Below are 16807 nucleotides of genomic sequence, written 5' to 3' on the forward strand. Positions count from 1 at the left end.
ACCTTTGTCACCACGTCATGCTGGTTAGTTATCCTGACAATCTTCAGAGGTTTTCTAACTCCTTGCTACCAGAGGGCTAAATCTGAGGCTCAGACTTATTGATTCTGCTTGAAAATGCTGACTTTGGAACTCTTGAGAAACTGAAGACATCAATGGATGCTCAGTGAGGCCCTTTGCCCTGTGGCTAAACGCTGGATTTACAAAACAAAATCTGAGACGAACATTTTTTTTTAACAAGCCAAAGTTTTATTTGTTTCATAAACAGGTAAAATTACATTAATGTAAAACAGAGAAAAACGGACAAAATTCTTACACACACAACACACACAAAGCACAGAACTAGAGAGGCCCAACAGGTAGAACGGTACATGTCCCTCCCAACACCTTAAGTGAACCATCAAGGGAATGAGGAGACAGATCCACAGGGCTCTGTACAAAGTTTAAGGGAGAATCCAAGGAAACACATAGTCTGTCACTCAAATATCAAAAAAGCAAAGTAATTTCAGTGATCACAGAAAAACCTAGAAAACTACCATGTTTGTTATTCTCACCCCTTATTTTTTAAGTTGCTTAAAAAGGATAAAAAGTACACAGACATTCCCATAAGGCACAAACAGATTTCTGTACAAGCCATTTATTTCATCAAGGAATTTTAAAAGACATCAAAGGAGAACGACAGTTTTTAACCACTCATTCCCAGGAGACTTCCTTTCCCCCTGAACCTGAGGCCCCCCCTGCAGAAACCTGTACCAAGGTGCGATAAGGCAGAGTGAGGTCCACTCTAGACTCGCCTTCCAAGCTATGATCTAAACTTCAATGTTATCCTGAATGGCTCAGCCTGGGAGTCCCTGCTGGAGACAAGGATATTCAGCTATCTATCCCAAATGCTGTAATTAGATCCGGGTTAGTGTTCTGTTCCACCCTTGGTATAACTGGGTGGGTTCTAGTTTTGGGGCCAAATTTGTGATTTCAGTGATGTTGAGAACTCCAGGAAAAGAAACAACCTGTACCGCTGCCGATCTGTAAACGCTCTTAAAATTACAGTCGGAGTTGCTCTGGCAGTTAACAGGGTTAAATGGCCTGCCTAGGATCACATAAGCCAGTATTAGAGACGGGTCAAGAACTAAGGTTCTTCCTGAATCTGAGGTTGGTTCTCTATCCACTCACTTACTCATGCTGTATCTTGGGTTGGGATATATGTGTATGTTCATGTATATACATATATGTGTATATGTATGCATCTGCATATATACACACGTGTATATGTATGTATCTGTGTATATGTATGCGTATGTGTGTGTGTCTATACTCCAGAGTGCTAAAAGTTGTCCCATAAGGAATAAATGAGGACCAGAAGAATGAGTCTAGGGCAGTACAGTTTAAACCTGTTTTAAGGATTAATGGAAATTAGCCCTGTTGCAAGTCGGTCACTATGGCCATAGGGAATAGTTGCTCTGGAGGATGGAACACCTAGAATGGGAAAAGACAGGGAAACATGCCAATGGGGAGTAAGACAAAGCAGCAAAAAGGAAAAACCCAACACCCTTCAGAGAAACATTTGTACTGAATGATGCGAGACCCAGCCCTTTCCAAAGGCACAACCACCCCAGTCCAGTCAGAACTCCCAGATCATTCTGGGAAGTGAGTTGGCTGCCTGCATTTGATCTCTGGGAAGATTTGTTTCCTTTTTTCTGACCTTCTGACCTACAGTGTGGGAGAAGTCATTTTCTCAGGGACCATGGAGCGAGGGAGAACAGCTATTCTGGAGATCAGATGAGCTTTTCTTGTTCTAGTACTGGGCTACAGGCTTATGCTGCCTCTGAGGCATCCCTACTTTTCAAGACTGTCAAGAGATTAGGAATGGAACGTGCAATGAGGAGAGACTGAAGGTGCAGCATTCTAAGAAGTCTGGGCATACAGTTTTCTCTGGCTCCCCAAGTCACAACAAAGTCATGTCCACGCTTCGCCTCCATTCCATCTCACTTTCAATGTCTTATTGAAAGCTTAGTAGCCAAATGCAATCGATAGGGTCAAGCCAGACTTTTTTTCCCCAACAGCACTGGGATGGGGAGGCAGAATTTCTCTAGAAATGTTCAGCTAAGTGAAAAACAAGTTGTTTAGCCCTTGCAAAATCTTGTCCTGGCCTCACCTCTAGACTCCTTCACTTAGCCTTTTGCAAAGGGTCTGTTGTTTCTTTCTCATTTTGTTTGCCTTTCCTCTGAGACAGAGTTAGCCACAAACCCATGAAACCGGCTCCAATAACTGTTTCGTCCCTGGGGTGTACAGGGCCAATAGCAGCACTTACATACATGTATCAGTCCTGATTCTGTCCACCAGTCAGCAGTAAAGAATAGAGCCGTAACAATAGAGGCTTCCACTGGGGAGTTGGGATTGGCTCTCTCAGGGTTGGAAATGCATTCAGGAGAGTTTAAAAGAGGAATCCTCAAAGTAATTCTATGGTCAAACCTTTTGTTAGAAATTCTAGATTCAACCACCAGACCTAATCTAAACTAGCTACAAAATCCCAAAACAAAGGCACCCAGTACTGACTTTAGAATTCATTTAATGGGCCTTGTTCCTAGTCACTTTAGGAGCCAGAGGACGGAGAACTGGGAGACTTGGGAGGTCATCTAGTCCAGTCTTCTCATTTCATACATAAATGAAATTGGGGCCTACAGAGGATGAGAGGCAGTATGGCATAATGATTATGGTGTTGAACTTGGAGCCAGAAAGAGAAGAGTTTGAAGGCTACCTCTGACACTGTGCTGGTCAGTCATTTGACTTCTGAGTCTTAGTTTCCTCTTTCAGTAAAATGAGGATAATATCTCTAGTACCTAATTCACAGGCCTATAGCAAGGCTCCAATCAGATAACATAAGGAAAGTGCTTTGCAAATTAGTGTTATGTAAATATCACTTATTATTCATTATTAAGCTACTTGCCCAGGGTCAAGCAGGTGGCAGATTTGAAATTCAGGCCCAGGCCTCTGGTCTTCTGAACTCCAAATAGTCTTTTCTCCCCTAATCATACCAAAATTGGACACAGCTCACTGATGCATGAAGAAACACATTAGCAAGGTTAAGGCACAGCCCAATTCCCATCCTTTGATAGCTTAATGTAGGATCTTTGATGTTTCTGGAAGGACAAGTTAAGACTTAACAACCACAGAACCACTGGACCTCAGGCTAACTCCCTCATAGTACAGCTGTGGAAACTGAGGTCCAGAGGGCAACAAGGCAGCCCAGCTCCATAGCTAGAGAGTGGTAGAGATGGAATTCAGAGTTCTTTTCATTCCCTTACACCGCCTGTTCTTCATTGTATAAAAGAATCTATAATAAGACTTTGGGCCGGTGTTTCTCCTGAATGCCGAAGCCTTTTGCCCTTCTATGCTCCGCTAAAAAGAATGTCACATCTAAAGATTTTTCCTTCCCTTTTAAAGCAGAGCCCGTGGACAGCAGTATACCACACGCTGTTCACCCTGGGCAAAGAGGGCTGTGTGGAGAATCACAAAGAAGCAAGAGAAATGCCAGGCAGCGCCATAGAGGGAGAATATCCACTGTGTCCATCACGTGCAGCCAGTGAGTGAACTTTAGCGGTTAATTTAGGAAAAAGATAGAAAAAAAGAAAAAGAAGTCCTTCAAGCACTGAACAATGCCTGGCTCAAAAAGAAAGCCCAAGCAAACCCCAATCCCCCAGCCCCCAATTCCTCTCAGATGGTGATGCTATTTATGGCAGTGACTCGGCAGGTTAAAACAGGCCATTGTCTCATTTTCTCCTCACATAGCAGGTCATCGGGATCAGTGCCTGTGATGCTGTCAGAGGCCTGGGACACCCCTTAATAGTTTCCAAATCTCTGCACTTAAGGATCAAAGTGCTACTGAGTTGCAACAAGGACCGAAATAAGGGTTGGCAGGACGGGGAACTAGAGGAAAAAAGACATCCACCATCAGGCCAACTGACTATACACTTACATACCCAGGGTGTGCCCGCTGCACTCAGGCACACCCTAGTAGCTTTAAAAAAAATGGTATTTGTATCTCTTTTTAAAATTTTGTTTCTGGGGTGGCTAGGTGGTGCGGTAAATAGAGCACTGGCCCTGGAGTCAGGAGGACCTGAGGTCAAATCTGGCCTCAGACACTTAATACTAGCTGTGTGACCTTGGCCAAGTCACTTAACCCCAATTGCCTTGCCTTTCCCCCTCCAAAAAAAATTTGTATTTCTAAATGAGGGTTAGCTGTTATTTTAGGAAAAAAGACTTTCATTAAATTTTAGTTTCTTTGGTTTGATAACTAAAAATAATGCCTTTTATGATTGATCAATAAATGTTTACCTTAAAAAATAAAATCCCATGGGTGCACAGCTTAATGAAATGTACTGCACACATCTATGTTCCTGTCACATCTTGATGTCCCAAAGCTCCTATGTCGGAGTCAGAGTCTCCACAGACCCCCTGGCCCTTAGTCTAATTCCCTCACAGTTCAGCTGTGGAAACTGAGGCTGAGAGATGACAATAAGCATTGACAAAGGCTTGCATGAAGAATATAAGAAGGAAAACGGTGGGGTTACAGTCATCTATTTCCTCTTTTTAAATCAAAACCTTTGTCTACTGGGTTTGTGGTCCCCTTTAGATATGCACAGTTAAGTTCCCTGTTATCTAGCAATCCTGGATAATGGGGTGTTCTGGTAAATCCAATATTTTGGTAAGAGAGAATGATCCTATATACCATACATTGGTTTTCAAAGAATCAGTGTACAGACACACACACACAGCACAGAACCCAGGTTGGGCATCATTTACTCTTTCTTGGAAGAGTCACAAGGTCCAGTTGGCTGGAGGCACCGAGAGGTTAGGTGATTTGCCCAAGGGTTACACAGTGAGCCTGTGTCAGAGGTTGGGGTCCATCTCAGGTCTTCCTGACTCCAAGGCCAGTCCTCTAGCTATTAGGCAACCTTGCCTCTCAGCAAACAAAATCCCCAGACTAATCTTAAAGAGGGGGCAGAAGGCACAGTCTTTCTTGTCTTCTACTCTCAGTAAGATGGGGGAAGAAGCTTTTTAAAAACAATATCAAAAACCTTTTGGATTTCCTGGCCAATTTTTTTACACCTCATTTTAACTCAAGTTGACAAAATTGTTTTTCACTCACAACCTCTCAGCTCGACAGCCCTTGGCCATCGCTGCTCCTCATTGGATCTGGAGTCAAGCTCTGCTTCTGGGGACTCGTCAGTGCCTGGGCTCTGAATGAGTTAGGAAAAAGGAAATACGGCCAGAAGTTCTAACACCGCAAGGTTCTAATTGAAGGTCTGCTCTCTTCCTCCCACCCTACCTAGGACACGAGAACAATGACCTAAGGAACCCAATCTAACTGGCTGTTACTTCCTCTTCCGTCTTTACCTGTCTTCCCTTTGGAAAAAGTGAGTTGACTGAGGTTTTGTCTAAAAATAAGTATCTTTTACACATCTCTATTATCTTTGACTTTTGTAATATGCTTTCATATCCTATTTCTAAGTTGATCATCATGACAGCTGCTGCAAGGAAGGTAGGTAGGGAAGGCATTATTATCCTCATTTGACAGATGAGAAAACTGAGGTACAAAGACACGTCTTGACTAAAGCCGCCACCATGAATTAGGGGCAGACATGAGCCCAGAACCTAGGGGCAGAGGTGGAGCAGGAAGGGGGTGCCTTCTGAATCCCAGGCTGGAGCTCTTGCTGCCACACCTGGCTGTTTCTGCAGAAAGAGCTCCCAAATAGCCCTTGCTGACTTTCATGCAATAGTACTGAAATCCCTAAGTCCTGAAACTGTTGGGGAATTACCTCCTTTAAAAGGAAAAGCAACATAGACTACTGCAGAGGCCTGCTATCTTTGCCGGAGGCACCTTTTTATTGATTTACTCCCATGGAAGGGTAAGGGGTGGGTGGGTGGGATAGATGGCTCTTGAATAGGGACCCTTGAACATGATATACCCAACGTGGCTGTAGCTGCAGTGGAAGGAAATGCTACCAGAGACACTTCAGGCTCTGGGAGCAGTAATAAGATGCTCAGGAAAAGAAAAAAACCAGTGGAGTTAGACTCTGCTCCTCGAGGATGGCCAGTTAATCTTAAACAATCCTCCTTAAAAAATGCAATGAAGAGGGCCCCACTTCACGACTGTCAGCTGATGCCATAATGATCAGTTAACACCTTAGAGCTGACAATCCACTAGAGATTAGCTGACAGTTAACTGACACATGACCAGGATGGTGGGGTTAGGTAGCATGAAGGCCCAGGAAAAAAGTTAATGGGAAGCCAATAAAAACAGACTCTTCCTACTTCTAAATTTACCCGAGGTTGGAGGATGGGCCCTGGCCTTATTCCTGCATATCATCTTGTGTGCTCCAGTTGGCCAACCCCTGGGCATGTGGTTGAAGGAGATGACTGAAGAACCCAAGTTATTGAATGACCTCTGCACAGGCCCTGTCTCTATATTTCAGTTTCTTCTTTATGGAAAGGGGACTATGTGATGGGGGCCTCCTAATTACAAAGATTAAGAAGATAATATTCTTAAAAGCATTTGGAGACTGGGGGGAAGGGGGAAGGTGCATGGTGCATCATAAAATTCCACTCTGCGGAGCAGGCGTGAGGGTAATGCATCTTCTGGGAGAGGTCAGAACTCTAGTTCGCTGCACACCGGGACTGGGGAAATCACTCTCAAAAAGATGGAGATAAAAATAGAAAACAAATCAAAAACCAAAACCCAACAACAAGTTGCTTATTTGTTTTTTTAACTAAGCACCCAGATACAGCTGTTCACATCTGGGGTTGTAAACAGTGCATTGATGATCTGAGTTTCCTTCTCCAATATCATGACCCAAGTCATATTTCTGATTGGGCAAAAACTGAAAATGTCCAACAGTAACTCATCCAAAAGCTTCTGAGGAGGGAAAGAACATGGAAAGGGACACGAGCACTTGTAGCTGGTCCTCCATTCCTTGGATATTCTTTGAGAAGCTCCTGATTCAGGGCCTCTGGAGAGAGCTTGGGAGGGGGGCAGGGGAGGGCTCAGCCGAACCAGGAGCTCCCACCTCCAGTAGCTTAGAATTCACACACATTCATTCTCGCATCCTCTCTGGTTCTCCTCCCTTTGCTATCCCCCAACTCTTCTCCCTTTTTTCGTTCTCTCCCTTCTCTCTCAGCCTCCTGTGTGCACACACACACTCCACCGAAATACCCCAAGAAGTTGCACAGAGTTTGCCATTTTCTTAGCTGGGCAAGTCTGGGCCTCAGAGAAGGAGCAAGTAATGCGCTACAGGGGTTACACGTGACAATGCCTGTGATCATCTGGAGGACGGTATCTTTAGGAAAAGTATTCCTCTCTCAGACCCTCTGCCAAGTTCCTTGGCTAGGTAAGATCTCTGACATTCCCTACCATTAAAAACATCGAAGAAGAGATGGGGAAACCTCTTGGCATAAAACCAGGGACCAGCCAATGGCAGTGGGTGGCAAGGCATGGTTCTGGTTTTGTTTAGCAAAGCCCCTTTGTCCACTTGAGTGACGGTGGACTTGGGGTGTGACCGAGGGGCTAAGGCCGGTAGATCTTAATGACATCCTTGATGGTGCGCCGGCAGATTGGGCAGCAGGCATTGGGCTGCCTCCTCAGTTTAAGACCGCAGGTGTGGCAGAGGCACATGTGGCCGCAGGTGTAGATGACCATATCTACCTCGCTGTCAAAGCAGATGGTGCACTCGCCATTCTTGTTGCTTGGAGGCTCCGGAGGGGAGAATGCAGGTGATGTGGGGGGGCTCAGAGGGGAGCTTGGAGCAGTCACTATTCAAGAGAAAAATGAGAAAACAAAAATATGTACTTTCCCCCCAAAATCTTAACACTGAAATTCACAATCCACACCATTCCCCAATCCCATTTCACCAAAAGCAGTAAATCTTGGCTTTAGCACCAGATTATGCAAAATATACCCAGCTAACACATCACTAGGTGTAAAGTAAAAAAACAAACTTTAACAGCAACAATTGAATAGAATATGGGAATCACTCTTTAAGCAAAGGCATGGTGTATAATAAGTAAGAGAAGTGTCTATATTCCACTTCTGTCTTTGAATAGGTGGTTTACCATGAGTGAAAAGAATTCTCTCTTCACCTTTACCTCCTATAATGCTTTATACAATTTAGGTGCTAGCTCCTAGGTGAGGCCTTTCCTGATCTCAAAGACACCACACCCTTCCCCAACCCCACCGAATACCCTCTTCCTCTTGAATTTAATTTGGATTATTTGTATTTATTTGTGTACATGTTATAGTTCTCTCCCCTCCCTCCTAAAGAACATTCTTTGGGGTTAGGGTCACTTCTAATATCTCACACTGTATACCAAGATAAAGTCAAAATGGCTATGTGATTTAGACATAATGGGTGATATCATAAGCAAATTAGGGAAGCATGGAAGATTTTACCTGTCAGATCTAGGGATAAGGGAAGAACTTATGACCAAACAATAGAGGATCATGGGAAGTAAAATGGATAATTCTGATTACATTAAATTTAAAAGGTTTTGCAGAAACAAAATCAATGCAACCAAGTTTAGAAGGAAAGCAGAAGGTTGGGGAAAAAATTTACAGCAAGTTTCTCTAATAAAGGTCTCATTTCTCAAATATATGGGGAACTGAGACAAAGTTATAAAAATAAAAGTCATTCCTCAATTGATAAATGGTCAAAGGATATGAATAGTTTTCAGAAGAAGAAATCAAAGTTACCTATAGTCATGTGAAAAAAATGCTCCACATCACTATTGATTAGAGAAATAAAAATTAAAATAACTCTAAGGTACCCACCACACACCTATCAGATTGGTTAACATGACAGAAAAGGAAAATGACAAATGTTGGAGGGGATGTGGAAAAATTGGGACACTAATGCACTGTTGGTGGAGTTGTGAACTGATCCAACCATTCTGGAGAACAATTTGGAACTATGCCCAAGGCACTATAAAACTGTGCATACAGGTCTGTATCCCAAAGAAATAAAAGAAAAAGGCAAAGGACCTATATATACAAAAAATGTATAACAGATCTTTTTGTGGTAGCAAAGAATTGGGAACTGAGGGGCTGCCCATCATTTGGGAAATGGCTGAACAACTTGTGGTACAGGATTGTAATGGAATACTATTATGCTATAAGAAATGAGAAGCAGGATGCGTCAGAAAAACCTGAGAAGACGTATATGAATTGTTGCAAAGTGAAGTGAGCACAACCAAAAGAACATTCTACAATTTGTACATTATCCAAAGGAAAACAGCAATACTGTATGATGATCAACTGTGAATGATTTAGCTATTCTGACCAATACAACGATCCAAGATAATTCTGAAAAACTTCATGCTATTTACCTCCAGAGAACTGATGGACTCAAAGTACATTTTTTTTTGCTTTTTTTTTTCTTGGAGGGGGGAGGGCAGGGCAATTGGGGTTAAGTGACTTGCCCAAGGTCACATGGCTAGTAAGTATTAAGTGTCTGAGATTGGATTTGAATTCAAATCCTCCTGACTCCAGGACCGGTGCTCTGTGCCATCTAGCCACCCTTGAAGTACATTTTTTTAAACTTTTAAGATTTTCTTGCCTTTTTTTTGCAATGTGGCTAATATGGAAATATGTTTTGCATGATTTCACATGTATAATTAATATCACATTTCTTGCCTTCTCAATGGGTATGGGAGGAGTGAAGGGGAAGGAGAGGTTTGGAACTCAAAACATAAAAAAGGAATGCTAAAAATAAATAAATAATAAATTTATTTTACAAAAATTTTTAAAAGAGGATAGAAACACTTTTATTATTATCTTTATATTTCTAGTAACTAGCAGTGTGGCCTTATATATAGTAGTTGTTTAATATATATTGAATTAAATTGAATCTAAGGAAAAGAAAGAAGAAAATATCTAAGAAAATTTGCCCATATGCCACCACATTAGCTAAATGCTCTCTTGGCAGAAACAAGCTATACACGAAGGAAAAAGGAAATAGCTTCTCTGATAGCACCTGTTATAAGGGTCATTATAGCTGGCCTCTCAAGAAAAAGCTGGAGATGGAACAAAGTCTCCAATTATCTGTGAAAAGAAGTCTCCCACAGTGGCAGACATCATCCAAAATGGTTAATCATTAACCATTGGTTTCGATAGAAACTCTGAATCTGGGAGACAAGACTACAAAAATATTGAAAGAAGGATGTGGAGGCCAAAAGAGGATATGGAGCCTCATATGCGTGTGGAGATTGGGGTGGGGTTGGTTGGGCAAGGGAGGACAGATGGAGGAAGTAAATGACGACATTTTTCAATTGGACTTTTGATACCTGATAACTCAAATGTTTCATTTCAATCCTTCAGCCTGTCCCACTAGGCAACCCTGGTATAGCTAGAAGGACAGAGAATGACACTGATGGCCCATTGAGTATTTTCATAAGATGAAGGGTCAAGATTGTTTCCAGTCATCAAAAGTTTGGAGGAATGTTCACCATTTACATCTCCATATTTACTTCCTCTTCAATTCCTAGTTCCAGGACAAGAAAAAGGAAGGAGGGAAAATAAAGAAAGACATGGGGTTGTGGAAGGAAATAATTTGAAGATAGTAGGGAGCATAATCTTGGCTAGTGTAGGCTGGGGAAAGCAATCATCTAAGCACATGCATGAGGGAAATTCACCATAAGCAGATTATATTTTAAATGGGTCTAAAGGCCAAATAACAGCTAGCATTTATACAGTGCTTTAAGGTTTGCGAAGCACTGTATATAGATTAACCCACTTGCCAAAGGCAGAGACTAATAATTTCACAGAATCATCCAATTGGGTTTGAGCAGAAATTCTCTTGGCTTCATCATTCGGATAGATCATTCCAGTGGTCATGCACTTCCTGGCTTCCTGAAGACCTCTGCTGATGACAGGCCTTATTACCTTTCTAGGACGCCCATTCCACTTTGGGATAGATATAATAGTTCAGAAGTTTTTTTTTCTTATATCTGAAATCTGTCTCTCTATAAACACTGACCTGTTCTCCAGGGCCAATCAAAACAAGTCTAACCCTTCCAGTTGATATTTCTTCTAATACTTAAAGACAGCAATCATGTCTCATTCCCTGCCTCCCTCAGCAAAGTATTTCCTTTTTGAGGACCAACATTCCTACTCTTCCAAGAAGGCCTCATATATCACGTTAGGCAGTCAGGTGGTACAGGAGATGGAGAGCTTAGCTTGAAGTCAGGAAGACTGGAGTTCCGATCCAACCTCAGACACTGACTGGCTGAGTGACCCCAGGAAAGCTCCTTAATTGCTATTTACCTCAGTTTTCTCTTTTGCAAAATGGGGATATTAATAGTGCCCATCCACCAGAATTGTTGTGAAGATAAAACGAGATGCTTGTAAAGAGTTTGGCAAACCTGACAACACTACATGTTATCGTCGCTGCTCTCATTGTACAGGTTACTGACCATCCTGGATCCTTCTTTGGACCTGATCCAGCAGGCAAGTGTCCTTCCTAAAAGTGTGGTGCTTAGAACTGAACACAGCGCTCCAAAACAGTGGCTTCATCTTCAAGAAGAGGCTGAGCAACTAACTGCCAGAATTTCTGTAGAGAGTTCTCTTGGTCAAGAACAGGCTGGACCTGATGGCTTCTGAGGGCCATTCCATCTCTGGGATTCTGTACTGACCAGGGCAGAGGATTATGGGATTATCACCTCCCTCATCCTATTATTTCAGGTTAAGGCTGCATTAATTATTTTGTCTGCCACACCATAAATAGGTATTCCTATTAAGCTTGTGTTCCCTTTGGCTCTTTTCCTATCAACTGTTGTCTAGTCATGCTACTTCCTTGTACTTGTACAGTTGACTTTTTGAACCTAAGTGTGGGTTTTTACATTTGTCCCTATTATGCATCATTTTATTGGTTTTAGCTCTTCCTGCTAGCCTGCTGAGATTTCATCTGGATCTTGAGTCTGTCACCCAGGCTGTCAGCTATCCCTCCCATTCCTCTGGGTCATCTGCAAATCAGATAAAGGTGATAATTAGTGTTGTTCAGTTGTTTAGTCATGTCTGATTCTTCATGACCCCATGGACCATAGCACTATCTCTGGAAGTCTGTCCAAGTTCATATTCATTGCTTCCATGACACTATCTCTCCATCACATCCTCTGTCATCCCCTTCTCCTTTTGCCTTCTATCTTTCCCAATATCAGGATCTTTTCCAATGAGTCCTATCTTCTCATTATGTGGCCAAAGAATTTAAGCTTCAGCTTCAGTATTTGACCTTTCAGTAAATAGCTGGAATAATTTCTTTAAGTATTGACAAATTTGACCTCCTTGCTGTCCAAGGGACTCTCAAATGTCTTCTCCAGCACCACAATTAGAAAGTGTCGATTCTGCAGCACTCAGCTTTCCTTATAGTGCAACTCTTACAGCCAAACACTGCTACTGGAAAAACCATAGCTTTGGCTATATGGAATTCTGTCAGCAAGGTGATGTCTCTGCTTTTTAGTCTGCTGTCCAGATTTGCCATAGCTTTCCTTACAAGGAGCAAGTGTCTTTTCATTTCATGGCTGCAGTCACCATCTGCAGTGATCTTTGAGTCCAAGAATATAAAGTTTGATCCTGTTTCCCTTTCTTCTCCCACTATTTGCTAGAAAGTGATAGATCAGTTGCCAAGATCTTAAGTTTTTTGATGTTAAGTTTCAAGCCAGTTTTTATACTCTCTTCCTTCACCCTCCTCAAGAGGCTTCTTAATTCCTCCTTACTTCCTGCCACCAGAAGCATGGCAAATATGCTTTTAATCCAAATTACTGATAAATAATGTCAAACAGAACCAGGCCAAGGGATCTTCTCTGCCCAGGCTGACATTACTGGATTTTTTAACCTGGCTTCCTCCTTCCATGTTCTTTTTCCTTTTTTATTCCTCTCCCCCACTCATGCTTCTTCTCTCTCTGTCCAGTGCTGTCCCCTTCTGTTCCTCTCTCATGTCCTACTCAGAACGCATATTCTTCTCGGCTCAGGTCACACAAGTCTTGCTGAACAGGTTTCCCACCAGAACTGGTGCATTCTTGGGAAAATGAACTCTTAACAATACTCTACATTCATCTTTAGATTGATACTTGGATGAGTTTATGATCCATTCAAATTTAATCCAATCTGAACAGCAGCCTCTGTTAAGATTTCTCTAAGGATTGAATTCCATCTAGGAAACAGGAGGACCACAGGTATGCAGTTTCCTTGTGAGTGACATATAATTTATATATGTCACGTTTTATATGATTGTACATCGGTAATCTATATAAAATTGTTCACTGTCTTAAGGAGGGGGAAAATTTGTAACTCAAAATTTTATAAAAAGAAATATTAAAATTTTTCTCTACATGTAATTGGAAAAAATACTATTAAAATTATATATATACACACACATATATGGAGAAAGAGAGAGAGGGGAGGGAGAGAAAAAAGAGAGAGAGAGAGAGAGAGAGAGAGAGAGAATCAGAGAGACAAAGAGAGAAGGAGAGGGAGAAAGACAGAGAAAGAGAAGAGAGAAAGAGAGAGAAGAGATAGAGTGTCTCTTCCCAAGTAACTTCCAAGTTAAAATTCTATTATTATTACCCTTTTGGTAAATCAATAAAACTTCATTAAGTGCCTACTATTTGTCAGGCACTGTGCTAAGTGCTGATTTGGGCTTCATTTTTAGCTTTTTCTCTTCTCATCTACCCAGGATCACTGGTCTGGCATAACCTGGGAGATCAGCAGAGGTGAGGAAGGCACATAGGAAGAGAACAAGATGATAAATGGGATAGTAAAGGCTGCCACAAACCGTTCTCCACCTCAGAAAATACAGTTTTAGTTCAAATGGGAAGGCAAGCTTGCGGACTTGGACCATGCCCTCTGAAGGCTCCATATCCAAAGGTTCGCTTACCTAGTGAGGACTCGGAAGCTGAAGAGGACCTGTTCACACTGAAGGCCATGTCTGAGTCACTGTCGTACTGAGAGCCGCTGGGGGATCCTGAGGGAGAAGCAGTCACTGGGCTAGACTGCAAGGTGCCTACAAAACCAAAGGGAAAAAAAGAAGTCAGTCAGCTGCAGCTGGATAAACCTGTCAGGAAGGAAGGAATTCCTCCAACAAGGATCAAAATATTTGTTTGCCCACATCATCAACACAGGAGGCAATAGATTTGGAATGAGAAGATCTGGATTCAAATCTTGCTTCTTGTGGGCCAGCCACTCACCTTCCTTAAATCCAAGTGTCTCCTAAAGATTGAATTCCATCTAGGAAACAGGAGGACCACAGGTATGCAGTTTCCTTGTGAGTGACATATAATTTATATATGTCATGTTTTGTAGGATTGTACATATGTAATCTATATAAAATTGTTCACTGTCTTAAGGAGAGGGAAAGGAAGGAAAATGAGGCTTATACTATGCACTCAGTTTGCCTACTGGGATTGTTGGAGAAAAGGGCTTTTTGAACCCTAAAGCACTATTAAAAATAATAATAATGACAACAATAGTTTTGATGATGATGGGTATGCTGGAATAGGCTTGAGAGGAACCACTACATTTCCAGTGTGAGCATTTATACTTCAGAAATCAGCAAATGCTACAAATCAGGACTTGATTTATTGTTTTGTTGATTGTCTAAAGATTTAAGAAAATGATGAAAAAGATGTTAATAATGCAAATTAGACTTAAAAGTGTGTCTCCCTTTTTGGAGAGCCAAGTTGTTAAACATTTAGCAGCACATCCCTGACAAATAGCTCACATTTATACAGAGCTGTAGAGTTTGTAAAACACTTTACCCAAATTGTCTCATTTGATCCTTATAACAAACTAGTCAGCTAAGTACTATTATTCTCATTTTTTACAGATGAGGTAATGAGTCAAACAGAGGTTGAGTGACTAGCCCAAGGTCACACAACTAGTAAGTGTCTGACACTGGATTAAAACTCAGGTCTTCCTGACTCCATGTCTGGTACTCTTTAATTAAATGGTATCCATTATATTTAATGTGTCCTTGTCATCTCCCTTGATAGACTATAAACTCTTCAAGGAGAGGACCTTGTGGTATTCCTCTTAGAATTTCCTCCAGGTGCCTAGTAAAAGGCTTTGCATATGATGGGTGCTTAAAGAATGAAGGCCACCATGTGCAGAGGTGGTTTTCAGGCAACACATCCATCTGCTATTGTCCTGTTGCTACTGTTAAGCATGACAAACCCAACGATTTTCCCCAATTCACTTCTGTTCCACCTAACACTTTAAGAGTAACAGCAGCAGTAGATTATGTGACTATAAATGTTTTTTTTTCTTTTTGGAGGGCAATTGGGGTTAAGTGACTTGCCCAAAGTCACACTGCTAGTAAGTGTCAAGTGTCTGAGGCTGGATTTGAACTCAGGTTATGACTCCAGGGCCAGTGCTCTATTCATTGCGTCACCTAGCCGCCCCAACTATAAATGTTTTAAGGTGATTTTCCTCACAATAGATCTGTGAGGTCAATAGGGCAACCTTAATCCTCATTTGACAGGTGAGGAAACTGAGGTTTGGAGTGGCCACGGCTGCAGTGCCAGGGTGAGATCATTTACTTAGGGAAAACTACTCTTAGGACTCATAAAGACTGAAAATCCGCATGGAATTGTATAGGGGGCAGCCCAGCGTCCCGGCTCCTAATGGACGCTGGGTAGTGTTTGGCACGTGGTTTCTGCTGCCATCTCATGGTTTTTAGATCAGTGCTAAGGGGGGGAGTCCTTGCCATCTGCTGGCATGTTCCTCCAGACATTTACGCCTTTCCAACACTGACACTTCACATTACCCTTCTGTTTCCCAAGACTGAAGAAACTAGGGAGGCAGCAGAGGGCCTAGAGATGACCATGGGAGATGAACACATGGTGTGTAGAGTATGGGGGCAGGAGGGACAAGGAGGCAGTGGCGGAGGACAGACACGCAGAGTTGCACCTGCATTGGCTGGGTTGAGTCTGTTCACTTGCCATAAAGCTGACAAGGCATTTTAGTCATGTGTTCCAGACCTGTGCTAGTCCCAGCTGGACTGTAAACTCCTGGAGGGGAGGGTTTGTGCCTCTGGCTTCTTTATCATCTGTAAGGATATGGTTTTTCGAACTTTTCATTTATGAATCTAAGTCTGTTAGAGCATGTTGCTTACTTTTCAATTAAAATCACAGCTTTATATGTTGAAGCAATGTTTCAGACCCCACACAGTGCACACTATGGAAGATGACCAAGACACTAAAGGGCGCCAAACAGCAGTACATTAAAGAGAAGCTCGAGGTGCCCATGGTGGCATGAGTGAAGAAGGGACTGGATGGGTGGAGAGGTGGCAGAGTGCATAGAGCACTAGGCCTAGAGTGAAGACATGAATCAGAATCTGGTCTCAGACACCTACCAGGCCCCATGAGCCTGGGCAAGTTCCTTATCTGTGAAACGGGGATCATGATATCACCTTCCTCACAAGGTTGTTGGCAGAATCAAACGAGGTAACAGTTGCTAAGTGTCTGGTACTTATTAAGTGCCTTACAAATGCTTACTATAATCATTGGTTTTTTTCTGTTTTCTTTTTTTAAAAATCATCATCATTATTTTATTTTTACTTTTTAAAAAGATTTTTGGCTTTTTGGAGGTCAATTGGGGTTAAGTGACTTGTCCAAAGTCACACAGCTAGTGAATGTGTCAAGTGTCTGAGGCCAGATTTGAACTCAGGTCCTCCTGACTCCTGGGCTGGTGTCACCTACCCGCCCCTAAATCATCATCATCATTATTCTCCAGTCAGAACACCTGGATGTAAATTGTGGCTCTGCTGCT

The 16807-nt window shown here is 42.2% G+C and overlaps 1 protein-coding gene across 1 annotated transcript in view; it reads right to left on the reverse strand.

Annotated features, from left to right (window-relative positions):
* Window positions 1–223: 223 nt before the first annotated feature.
* Window positions 224–16807, reverse strand: part of NEURL1B (neuralized E3 ubiquitin protein ligase 1B) — a 76235-nt gene continuing 59651 nt past the window's right edge. Inside the window, exons 4-5 of the mRNA XM_069102365.1 lie at window positions 13917–14042; window positions 224–7803 (exon numbers count right to left, since the gene is read on the reverse strand). Of these exons, the coding sequence (XP_068958466.1) occupies window positions 7559–7803; window positions 13917–14042 (371 nt within the window). The 3' untranslated portion in view covers window positions 224–7558. The remainder of the gene's footprint in view (window positions 7804–13916; window positions 14043–16807) is intronic.

The sequence above is a fragment of the Petaurus breviceps genome, unplaced genomic scaffold (genome assembly GCF_028583685.1).
Source record: "Petaurus breviceps papuanus isolate PSGF00001 unplaced genomic scaffold, PetGlider_PUasm1.0 551, whole genome shotgun sequence".
NCBI classification, from domain to species: domain Eukaryota; kingdom Metazoa; phylum Chordata; class Mammalia; order Diprotodontia; family Petauridae; genus Petaurus; species Petaurus breviceps.